Source organism: Bos javanicus, chromosome 10 (assembly GCF_032452875.1).
Source record: "Bos javanicus breed banteng chromosome 10, ARS-OSU_banteng_1.0, whole genome shotgun sequence".
NCBI lineage: Eukaryota > Metazoa > Chordata > Mammalia > Artiodactyla > Bovidae > Bos > Bos javanicus.
Window position 1 is genome coordinate 43,402,418 of NC_083877.1, and position 13,132 is coordinate 43,415,549.

The 13,132-nt window shown below is 39.6% G+C and overlaps 1 protein-coding gene across 7 annotated transcripts in view; it reads right to left on the bottom strand.

Annotated features, from left to right (window-relative positions):
• Window positions 1–13,132, bottom strand: part of TRIM9 (tripartite motif containing 9) — a 117,692-nt gene that overhangs the window by 28,234 nt on the left and 76,326 nt on the right. For all 7 annotated transcript variants that reach the window (XM_061430966.1, XM_061430963.1, XM_061430967.1 and 4 more), the window contains exons 4-5: window positions 10,252–10,362; window positions 8,983–9,136 (exon numbers count right to left, since the gene is read on the bottom strand). In XM_061430966.1, coding sequence (XP_061286950.1) covers window positions 8,983–9,136; window positions 10,252–10,362 — 265 coding nt within the window. The remainder of the gene's footprint in view (window positions 1–8,982; window positions 9,137–10,251; window positions 10,363–13,132) is intronic.

The window sequence follows — 13,132 nt, forward strand, 5'->3', positions numbered from 1 at the left end:
GATTCTTCAATACCCGCAAATCAATCAATGTAATACACCACATTAACAAATTGAAAAATAAAAACCATATGATTATCTCAATAGATGCAGAGAAAGCCTTTGACAAAATTCAACATCCATTTATGATAAAAATTCTCCAGAAAGCAGGAATAGAAGGAATATACCTCAACATAATAAAAGCTATATATGACAAACCCACAGAAAACATTATCCTCAATGGTGAAAAATTGAAAGCATTTACTCTAAAGTCAGGAACAAGACAAGGGTGCCCACTTTCACCATTACTATTCAACATAGTTTTGGAAGTTTCGGCCACAGCAATCAGAGCAGAAAAAGAAATAAAAGGAATCCAAATTGGAAAAGAAGAAGTAAAACTCTCACTGTTTGCAGATGACATGATCCTCTACATAGAAAACCCTAAAGATTCCATCAGAAAATTACTAGAAATAATCAATGACTATAGTAAAGTTGCAGGATATAAAATCAACGCACAGAAATCCCTTGCATTCCTATACACTAATAATGAGAAAACAGAGAGAGAAATTAAGGAAACAATTCCATTCACCATTGCAACGGGAAGAATAAAATACTTAGGAATATATCTACCTAAAGAAACTAAAGACCTATATATAGAAAACTATAAAACACTGGTGAAAGAAATCAAAGAGGACACTAATAGATGGAGAAATACACCATGTTCATGGATTGGAAGCATCAATATAGTGAAAATGAGTATACTACCCAAAGCAATTTATAGATTCAACGCAATCCCTATCAAGCTACCAACAGTATTCTTCACAGAGCTAGAACAAATAATTTCACAATTTGTATGGAAAAACAAAAAACCTCGAATAGCCAAAGCGATCTTGAGAAAGAAGAATGGAACTGGAGGAATCAACCTACCTGACTTCAGGCTCTACTACAAAGCCACAGTTATCAAGACAGTATGGTACTGGCACAAAGACAGAAATATAGATCAATGGAATAAAATAGAAAGCTCAGAGATAAATCCATGCACATATGGACACCTTATCTTTGACAAAGGAGGCAAGAATATACAATGGATTAAAGACAATCTCTTTAACAAGTGGTGCTGGGAAATCTGGTCAACCACTTGTAAAAGAATGAAACTAGACCACTTTCTAACACCATACACAAAAATAAACTCAAAATGGATTAAAGATCTAAACGTAAGACCAGAAACTATAAAACTCCTAGAGGAGAACATAGGCAAAACACTCTCTGACATACATCACAGCAGGATCCTCTATGACCCACCTCCCAGAATATTGGAAATAAAAGCAAAAATAAACAAATGGGACCTAATTAACCTTAAAAGCTTCTGCACATCAAAGGAAACTATTAGCAAGGTGAAAAGACAGCCTTCAGAATGGGAAAAAATAATAGCAAATGAAGCAACTGACAAACAACTAATCTCAAAAATATACAAGCAACTCCTACAGCTCAACTCCAGAAAAATAAACGACCCAATCAAAAAATGGGCCAAAGAACTAAATAGACATTTCTCCAAAGAAGACATACAGATGGCTAACAATCACATGAAAAGATGCTCAACATCACTCATTATCAGAGAAATGCAAATCAAAACCACTATGAGGTACCATTTCACACCAGTCAGAATGGCTGCGATCCAAAAGTCTACAAATAATAAATGCTGGAGAGGGTGTGGAGAAAAGGGAACCCTCTTACACTGTTGGTGGGAATGCAAACTAGTACAGCCACTATGGAGAACAGTGTGGAGATTCCTTAAAAAACTGGAAATAGAACTGCCTTATGATCCGCTCCAGTATTCTTGCCTGAAGAATTCCATGGACAGAGGAGCCTGGTAGGCTACAGTTATGCGGTTGCAAAGACTGACTAACACGACTAACACTTTCACTTTCATTCACTAAATAGACTACAGGACTGGCTGGAAAGAAGAGGCAGAAGACAGAACTCCTTTGAATGATTCTAGTGACTTTCTATGCATAATAGATATCATCTAGGAACCTGTTCCCCTGGAGGAGGGCATGGCAACCTACTCTGGTATTCTTGCCTAGAGAATCCTCATGGACATGGAATCCTGGTGGGCTACAGGCCATGGGTCTCAAAGAGCTGGATATGACTGAGCGACTAAGCACATCACAGGAACCTGTTACTTAACTAGAGGTTAATTTAAGGTCACTATTTCAGTTAGAAACTTACTTTGTCATTTAAATTTTTTCTGTAGTAAAAGAATACCTCTTAACATATTAACAGTGGAGTAAAATCTGACCCTGAATACTCTTTGGAAGGACTGATGCTGAAGCTAAAGGTCCCATACTTTGGCCACCTGATGTGAAGAGCTGACTCAGTGGAAAAGACCTGATCCTGGGAAAAATTGAAGGCAGAAGAGGGTGAGAGAGGATGAGATGGTTAGATGGCATCACTGATTCAATGGACATGAACTTGGGCAAATGCCGGAAGATGGTGAGGGACAGGGAAGCCTGTTATGCTGCAGTCCATGGGGTCATGAAGAGTCAGACACGACTTTTTGACTGAACAGTAACAACAACAAAATCTGACAAATTTAAGCAAACTGTTCTTCAAAGGGTTTCTAGAGACAGGCAGTGAGTCTCCCTGGGAAATACTTGCTCTTAACTGTTGGTATTGGTTAGGGCCTTCCATAAAATAACAACTCCTCGGACTTTTTAAATTTCATTATCTGCCTTATTAGTCTTCATTTTCCCTTTTTTCATGTTTCAGGCAAGTCTACATTTCACCAGTTTTAAAATCAACAAATAAGATCCAGAAAATGGTTTCAACTTGAATCACACAAATGCTTTCAATGTCTCTGATAAGAAACTCAAATTTCCCACATAGTCATAGATATAATTAAAAGATGCATTGAAATATATAGTGTCATGTGTAATTAAAACATGTGAACTTCATTTGTAAGTACTCAGTGGGATACACGTTCAAAGGCCAAGGAGCTAGAAAAAAGTCTAACTAGTCTCTAATCTTCAGATCTTAACACTATCCCAAATTTAAACAAATGAACAACAACAAAAAAAAAGCAAATTAAGAGAGAGAGAGGAAGAGAGAGAGACGGAAGGAACCGGGGAACATCTGCATGTGTCTGAATCTATTTCTCAATGTGCTGAGAATTATTTTTTCCTTTTCCTTATTTACCCCAAAGTGACATTGCATATAAAAGGAAATGTGATAAAATTACAGTCTTGTTAAAAAAGACTAAGGCTGGCGTTTCAGAACAACAGATTTTATACTGGGTGTTGTATCTTTATTACCCCTCTTCAATTTATTAGGTATAAAATAAATGGCCTACAAGAATCCAGAGTATTTTCAGATTGATTTATCTCTTATGCTTTGGAAATGGATAGCATTATAGTTGTTGGGCTGAACTCCGAGAGAAAAGGTTTTGTTTTATTGAAATTCCTATAAGTGGAGCTACAATAACTATCTTAACACATTCATGATCATTCCTGGACATCTTTATTTTTCCTAAATAACTAGCTTCCCCTGACCTGATGAGAATTATAGTACTCAGTATCCTCTTAGCCTGTAAAATCAAGCTTCCGGCTAAAAGTTCTCTTAGACACAGAATGGTAGCTGTTCTTACTGACTTCCTTGGGGTCTGGTGGAGCCTCATCTCAAAATTAAATTCTGCCACTGTGGCCTGTTAATACCAAGGTTTTCAAAAGTCTTACCTTTTTAAGGTCATTCTAGTTCAAATTATCTCTCATGATTTTCATATTTACTTATTTTTCTCTCTAATCCTTCAGACTGACAGCCCTCACACCATCCAGAATTCCTCTGTGCGGGTTCACAAGAGTGTGGTGAGGACAAGGGAGAAAAGGGAGCTGTGAGAGAGCCACGAGAACACATGTGAGATGGAAACACTGCTGAGGCCCAGACTGTGGGGAGGGGCTTACATGTGTTCACTCAGTTAATTTTCAACACCAGCCCACAAGGTAGGTACTGTGATGATCTCTATTTGTAGACAAGGGAACTGAAACACAGGAGGGATTCAGGGTGAGGCAGTGGCAGAGCTGGGTTTTGACGCCCAGCAGGTTGGCTCCCTGGGCTGGATGTTTACATCACTGCCTCTCCAGTCAGGGGCTCAGTAATAGTGAATTAGAGGGAGAGTGCAGGCCTAATTCCAAGAGCAGTGTTTCTTCTTAGTTCCTAGAATGTGAACGATAAAGCTTCTCAAGAATTGCTGTTATAGATTATAATAGTTCACCTTAAGAGCTGTAGTGGCTGGGAGAGCAATTTTACTGTCATCATCTCTGAAGGTTCCTTTGTGGACTGTCATTCCTTTTTATGATGGTTGAACAATACAAATAGCATCTGAGGAAAGTTTAGACTTCAGCAGAAGAATGGGCTGTTTCTGGAAAGCTGGCATTAGTACTTTGCTGAGGATAAACTTGCACACAAGGCTTTGAGGACACGAATTCCAGGCCCCCAGAGCATGAACAGATTTCATGCAAGTTCCCACATGTGGGGGCTTCCCTGGTGGTTCAGTGGCAAAGAATCTGCTTGCAGTTCAGGAGATGCAGGTTCAATCCCTGAATTGGGAAGATCCCCTGGAGAAGGGAATGGCTACCCTTTCCAGCATTCCTGCCTGGGAAATCCCATGGACAGAGGAGCCTAGTAGGCCACAGTCCATGGAGTTGCAAGAGTTGGGCATGACTTAGCAATTAAACCACCACCACCACCCCATGTATGCTCATTCCCTTCTCTGCCAAACCTCTGGGTGTTTTTTTCCCATGATCTACAGGAGAATCTGTTTAGATCACATTGTCCTTGCCCATGACCTTGGTGCATATTCAGGGCTTTTTAACATTCAACATGAGTTAATGGAGATAAATGTGTCCCTAGGTGAGTAGAGGCACTCAAGAGATTAATATCTGTTGGTCTATGTGTTAAAAAGGCTTGATGGACTGTCAGGTCAATGTTTCACCCTGGGTCAGAATGAACACCCCGACATCTGGCGTTTTATTTCAGCACTAACTCATGAACCTTGGGATACTTTGTGTCCTTAAACAATTCTGGGGTAATAATATTTTTCTGGGAGATAGTACGTATCTGGAATCTATTCTGAGCCAAGCAACAGAGCCCCTGATAGACTGGCAAAAAAGATATTAAAATATCCTTCCCATGACCAGGTAAAAGTTGAAAATAGCAATTTGGGATTAAGGAAAAATGTTTCTATTACTCTATAATAAAAACAGAAAACAAAGTTTAATTGGTTGTTGTCTACAAAAGAAAAGTCTGAGAGATCAAACACCACTCCCAGTAGTCTGGAAAGAGGGTAAGATGATTTTCTAATCAAAATGCAACTGGAGAAATGCCCTTACATTTTGTGATGTTTGAACAGAGAGGGTACCAACATTCTTCACTCAGATCTCAATTGCTTGAGGGTGATATGGAATCCAAAAGAGCAGATCAGTTAAATCCTTAGCTAATAAGAGACTAATTTTAGACAATGCATTTTAGTTGAGTAGCAGATGCTGTGAGAATATTTTAAAATGAGCAAGAGACCTATCTTCTCTGATGTTAAGAAAAAAAGGTATCTGAGATAAAATTTCAAAACTGGAGAGACTCTCACATTTTGAGTCAGGAAGTAGACAGATATTTTAGTTTAAGTTTGAGTCAGACTTAAATGCCTATTTCAAGTAACTTTGAAAATATTTTAAACTTTCTACTAATCCACTTAGCACAATTAGAAATTATATATTGAAACCAACATATTGTTAGTCTTACAATGGGAGAGTCCCTTGGACTACAAGGAGATCCAACCCATCCATTCTGAAGGAGATCAGCCCTGGGATTTCTTTGGAAGGAATGATGCTAAAGCTGAAACTCCAGTACTTTGGCCACCTCATGCGAAGAGTTGACTTATTGGAAAAGACTCTGATGCTGGGAGGGATTGGGGGCAGGAGGAGAAGGGGACGACAGAGGATGAGATGGCTGGATGGCATCACTGACTCAATGGACATGAGTCTGAGTGAACTCCGGGAGTTGGTGATGGACAGGGAGGCCTGGCATGCTGCGATTCATGGGGTCGCAAAGAGTCGGACACGACTGAGCAACTGAACTGAACTGAACACCATTTCAAGTGCTACTTAAATTTAGCTATTACTACATGGACATGAGTGTGCAATTTCTTGAGGTATTTTTCCTGACTGTGAAGCTCAGTTTGCTAAACTGACTATGAATATCCTAAGAAAATAAAAAGACCAACAACACACTAGGCATGGTTGTGTATATGCTAACAGACATCAAAGCGGGGGCAAGCAAGACAAGTCTTAACTGCAGGTAACTGAGTTCTGGGTCATGGCCTTTCAGCTTTTTCTCTCCTTTAAAAGTGTGACAGATAAAAATTATTCAGATTTTAAGGAGGACTGGGCTCTTACTGAATTAATTAAATTTAGTGAACACAACACACACACACACACACACATAAACATATAAATTAATTCCCCAGAGGGATACTTATTAGAAGTAAATTAACATGAAGTATTAAAAAGAAAAGGAAAATGGAACAATCCAGTCTCATACCAAGTGGCCTACTGTATTAACTTTATAAATAACTGTTTTGGATAATTTTGTATTCTAGGTAAGTTTTTGCTATAAGAGTGTTCTGCACTTTGGCCTTTCACGTGCATGGCATTCTCTGCTGTGTGTACAGTCATGTCCACAGTTACGCTTGTGTGCAGCCCTAAGTGGCCAAGTGATAATACTTTAGGAGTGTGATCTGTGATGCACAACATGAGAACCTGTAATTGCTACTTCCAAGGAAGGGCCCGTTTACTGCAATACAATTGTCATCACTGTGTCAACTGGCTTGGACTCCACCATGGCAGATGGACATCTCTCAGAATGGATGGGGGAGGAGAGGGCTTTCAGCTGATTAAAGCATCTGAAAGCCCTGAGGCCTCTATGCTCTACCTGCCCCTCCTCCTGCCCCTTCACCAAGGCTAACTGGATTGACTCATTTTTTTTTTCTTCTCTCTTACACCAAAAGCCCTTACATTGCCCTTTTGTGACACATTTTCTCCTCTGAGCTACTTGTGACATAACCTTTCAATGATTCTACCTTGTTGAAGGAACTGGGGACAAAAAGAGGCTGATCAAGGGGGCTCTGCATATTATTGGGATGGTGACACAACACAGGCTACCATGTAGGTGTTAAAATTTTTTTTTTAAAGCCTGAAAGCATTGCTGCAACAAAAACAAATTTAATTTCTCAAGATTAAGAGAAGAATTCAGTTACTTCTTGAAGAAGTGGCTTAGTAAGGCACTAACTTTACAGCACAAACTGGAAGTTGTAGGTGTGAGTTCTGGAACCATGCTCCATGGGTTTGAATTCTGGCCCTGCCAGTCACTAGCTGGGTGAGCACAGGCAAGTAACTCAGTCTTCCTGCACCTCAATGTCCTCAGCTGCTTACTAGGATTGGGAGAATAAAATGAGTTAATCTATGGAAAGCATTTTGTAATCCATGGAAAGAGCATGTCTGATTTGGTAGGCAGCCAGTAAAAGCTAAATGTTTTTGTTACTACAACAAAGCATTTTTATTTACAATCTATACACTAGTTACTCTGAAAATTAATAAAAGCATTATCCCAAAGCAATACATATTAAACAAAGAGATGAGGAAACTGAAGATGAAAGAGGACAAAAACTCATTAAGAGGATGAGAGAAGTACTGTGCATTACCCAGGACAGGAATGTGTGTAACTGCACGTGTAGTATAAACCCCTAATACCCACGGGGTTATATGGTTCCAATAAAAGGATGTATGCGGATTTTTCTTAAGACACAAAAATTCTAAACCATTGGATTCTAAGTTATTTATTACATGGATGCTTAAGTTGGGAGAAGCAAAGAGCAAATCAATTACTTTAGTTTTAAAAAAGATCAGAAAATGACAAAGTTGTGGAGATGGAAGCCAGATCAGTGGGGATGGGGGACTAAGAGGGGCAGATGAGGGAAAGCATTGATGGAGTAGTTCTGTATCTGGACTGCAGAGGTGGATACACATGTGATGTGACGGCACAGAACTACACATACACACACACTGTACAGATGTCAGTTTCCTGGTTTTGATGTTATGTGACAGTTACGTCAGATGTAACCATGAATGGAAACTGGACGAAGGGTAGAGGGACCTCTCCTTACTATTGTTGCAACTTACTCTGAATGTATAAGTTATTTTGCCATAAAAAGGTTTTTAAAAATTCAGAAATATTTTTCAAATGGGATATTACTTACACTGCCATAAAAGTATTATTGCATGGTTGGCTTGAGTTTTTACCTTTTCTTCAAAGAGTTATATTCCTTAAGATAATTTTAAGTACATGTATGTCCCCTCAGCAGATACTACAAATCTCTAGATCTTGCCATACCCCTTAATTTCAGAGACCAAAAAATTTAAAATGTTAAAGTTTTTATTACATACTTTCATTTTCCTTCTGTACCCAGGCTCTCATTTTCCTGACCAGTATAGGCAAGCCAATTCTGATCCTCTCAAATTCCTGCTAATCCACAATCAACTGTCTGCCACTCTCTCTATCCCTGTAGAAGCAGTTTCAATGCTGAACTCCCTTGATTTATATCGATATATCAAGGTTACCGTCTGTAACAAGATGTTATTTATGTACAGCGATGTTCTCTCTCTTTCTTCCTCTAATGCTGAGCATGTGAAATCTCTTATGTCTCTCAAAAAGGCAAGCATTGTGTCCATCTGATTTATCTGACATTCCAGCTACAAGGATATAATTTCCATTACACAATAAGATGGGAGCTATTCCAGATTTTTGTAACACTAACCAGAGGTGTGTGTGTGTGTGGACTTTCTCACCTCTCAGCTGATTTATAAACCTGGTGGCTGCCTTTTGTTTGCTGTAATCTGCAAGCTGCCTTTACCCTGCCTCTAGCAGGGAGTTTCTCGGACTGGGTGGGGCACAGGCACGCACCTTTCATCTGCACGAAGTCGAGCTGGTGGATGGACTGCAGCAGAGGGCTGTTGTCCAGACTCAAGTCGAAGTCCGTGGTCATCCTGGGAGTGAGCGTGCCTTTCCCCCACTGATCCTCAGTCAGGTGCACTCTCCTTATGAGAGCATCAGAAATCTATTCAAACAAAGAGCATAGCCTAAGAAATACAACCCCACACTGGGCACCCAAACTGCTCTTTGGCTATCCAGTGTGCCCCACCAAGCGCCTTGGGACCCACATCCTTCCTGTCTCTATGCAGGCAGAGAGGAACTTCTGATGATGAGAGTAACCTGTGATTTATCATGAAAATCTGAGTACTTCTGGGACTCAGAGGGATCACTATATATAACTAGAAGCTGTTAGTTGCTCTATTATATCATCTGGATACATGATCATGCTATTTATGACTGATTAGCTAAAAGCCAACAACATTCAGTAGTGATAGGTTAGCAATTAGTGAAATCCACTAGCACCAACAATCATAGGTTTCTGATATGAGCTATGGGTATCATGTCAAGACCTAAGACCTAATGACTTTTATTAAGTGGTTCAGAGAGGTTGCATATGATCATCTATAAGATGAGATTTCCTAATCATCATCTTCATGCATGATCTGATTCTTTGGTAGAGGACTTTTTCATTTCTTATATTTAGGGCCCCCCCCCCCATCATTCTCGGCCAGTTTGGTAGAATGTTAGTTGAAAGGAAGCTACATGTTCCTTAATCAGAGGTCCATTAATCACTGGGATCAAAAGTTAAGTAAAATTTAGCTGACATCACAGCATGTCATTAAAACAACACTAAAGAAATAATGAGACATCCAAACAATGAAAAAATTTCACTCTGTTTGGGAAATCACTGACTTGCCAGAAGGAGGTGTAAAGAAGGTAGAAACATGTGTATACTTACATTTCTGACAAAATTGTCCAAGATATTAGTAAAGGGACCCAGTTCTTACGCAAGGTAAAAAGTTTGCTTTGGAGGAACTTAGAGGGAATTATGTTTTCATGATCAAACATAAACAAAAACAAGTTTTAAAAGCCTTTTCAGTCTTGTAGCCCATGATGGTAGGGTCTTCTGAGAAGCCAGTGAAGTTCCAAAGGCACCCACATCCATATGGCAACACAAAGTTGGGTTCCATTGTGGAATGTCCCATACCCAGCTAGGTCTGTTGGGAGTCTGGCCTTGGCATCATAGAGTCAGTCTCATGGAACACTGAGTATCTGAAGCAGAAACTAGTTGACACTTACCTGCAAAAAGCCACTAGGATCATTTTCCTTAATCACCTCCAGGCAGTACTCCATGAGACCCGTGGTCTGGCGCAATTTCACTGTGCAGTGAGAGATCTGATCTCGAACCACCTAGGATTGATAGGACGACAGAATGGTCCAAAGTGGCAGAGTGTAGAAAAGAAAGCAAACTAGGACTTTGGAAAACTTCTTCAAACCAGAATCCAAGAGCATCATGGAGTGGAACTCAATTTATGAGAATATTTTGTGGCAGTGTCTGCTGGGAACAATGGCTCTGGAAGACAGATTGGATAATGGCTCTTACTAGAGCCATCAGAAAGGCACACGGTTGTTAGACCTCTGGGAAGCTGGTTACCTTGGTGCCTCAAGGGACATCTTGGTTCCATCACAGGTCTCCATCACTCCTCTCTCTGGGAGCTGCTCTAAGTGAGAGGTCATGGGAGGGTCTGTTAAATGACTGAGTGGCTGGAGGTGCAGTTGCAGCGTCTGTTCTGTGACACAGCTACCCACCATCTTTGCTCACCCTCTACCTGTTCCTTCTAAAGAGCAGATATCACCATTTGAACCCAGATCCTCTCTTGTTCTGATTCTCTTTTCCCTGAGCGGGTGGTAGGGTAAACCTAGAAGTGGTTGCTGAAAGACAATGAGCTAATGACAGCAAGTATGCCAGACAAAGATGGATACAGAATCAAGTTATAATCGACTTAGCATCACTCATTGCCTCATTTGGGAAAGCAGTTTTAAAGGCTATTTGCTCAGCGATGAGTCTGCCTGACCTAGAGAGGTATCTCTTTGAACATGCAGGTTCTGCCGCTGGGAAGTTATCTTTGCCGTGTCAAGTGTATGACACTCCTTGAAAAATTTCTTTCTTTAGAAATGCTTGTCCTCTGCGTCCCTGCTCAGTGACCCAAATCCTGAAGCAGGTTTTGAAGCACAGAATTGAACAAGGGCTTTCTAGGAACCTGTTACTCACCTTCTGTATTTGTACTATTTTGCAGAAGCCTCAAACCTCCCCCTCCCAATCCCCCCAGCATTCTGGATTTTATGGGTAATAACTAAAATGGGTTTTAATAATAATTATTTAAAAACTTTCCCTTATTCCTTGTTCAGTTTTGATTATAAATTTATTTTCCATGAAAGATGATTACATCCTGTTTCAAAAACAACAGGAAAATAGGTTTAAGAAAAGCAAATAGTCTCACTACTCCAATGCAAATTTTTAAAGAATTTTGATGTTTCCTTTTAGTTTTTCTCCCTTGAGCTAGATTTAGTTATAGTTGCAATTATAGTATATGACAATTTCACCTCTTTCCCATTTAACACCATATCACGGGCATTTTCTGTGTTGCCATCATCAATAAATGTTACTGACTACAAAAATACTCTATTGAGTGGGTTCAATTTATTTAACCTATTTTTGATAAAGTTCTTTCTAATTTTTTGACAGTTAATTCATTCAATATTGTTGATCTTCTAATTATTTTATTGTAATAAATATATATAACATATAACTTAAACCATTTAAACTATATTTAATTGGAGAATTCTGTGGCATTAAATAAGTTCACATTGTTATACAACCATTACCACCAACCATCTCCAAAACTTTTTCTTCTTCCCAAACTGAAGCTCTGGACTTATTAAACAGTAACTCTGCATTCACCCCTGCTCCCAGCCTCTGGCAACCACCATTCTACTTTCTGTCTCTGTCAACCTGACTACTCTAGGTACCTCATACACGTGGAATCATCAGTATTTGTCCTTTTGTGACTAGTTTATTTCTTTTACATAATGTCTTCAAGGTTTATCCATGTTGTAGCTTGTGTCAACATTTTTGTCAAGACTGAATAATATTTCATTATATGTATATACTACATTTTGTTTATCCATTCATCTGCTGATGGACATCTATGTTTCTTCCGCCTTTTGGCTATTTTGAATAAATTTATGAACATAAGAATACAAATATCTGTGTGAGTGTCTGTTTCACTTTTTTTTTTTTTTTTAGGGAGGGGTGGTTCATATACCCTAAAGTGGAATTACTGACTTGTATGGTGACTCTATTTTAATTTTTTTTTTGAGAAATCACCATACTACTTTCCACAGTAGCTGCATTATTTACATTCTCACCAACAATGCACAAGGGTTCCAATTTCTTTACATTCTCACCAACACTTATCAGTCTGTTTTTTTTTTTTTCCCCAAATAGTAGCCATTCCCTCATGGCTCAGTTGGTAAAGAATCCACCTGCAAAGTAGGAGACCCCGGTTTGATTCCTGGGTCAGGAAGATCTGCTAGAGAAGGGATAGGTTACTCACTCCAGTATTCTTGGACTTCCCTTGTGGCTCAGCTGGTAAAGAATCTGCCTGCAATGTGGAAGACCTGGGTTCAATCTCTAGGTTGAGAAGATCCCCTGGAGATGGGAAAGGCTACCCACTCCAGTATTCTGGCCTAGAGAATTCCATGGGGTCGCAGAGACACAACTGAGTGACTTTTACTTTCTTTCCCATCCTAGTGGGTGTGAAGTGGTATTTCATTGTGGTTTTGATTAGCATTTCCTGAAGGAAAGTTATGACCAACCTAGATAGCATATTCAAAAGCAGAGACATTACTTTGCCAACAAAGGTCCGTCTAGTCAAGGCTATGGTTTTTCCAGTGGTCATGTATGGATGTGAGAGTTGGACTGTGAAGAAGGCTGAGCGCCAAAGAATTGATGCTTTTGAACTGTGGTGTTGGAGAAGACTCTTAAGAGTCCCTTGGACTACAAGGAGATCCAACCAGTCCATTCTGAAGGAAATCAGCCCTGGGATTTCTTTGGAGGGAATGATGCTGAAGCTGAAATTCCAGTACTTTGGTCACCTCATGCGAAGAGCTGACTCAT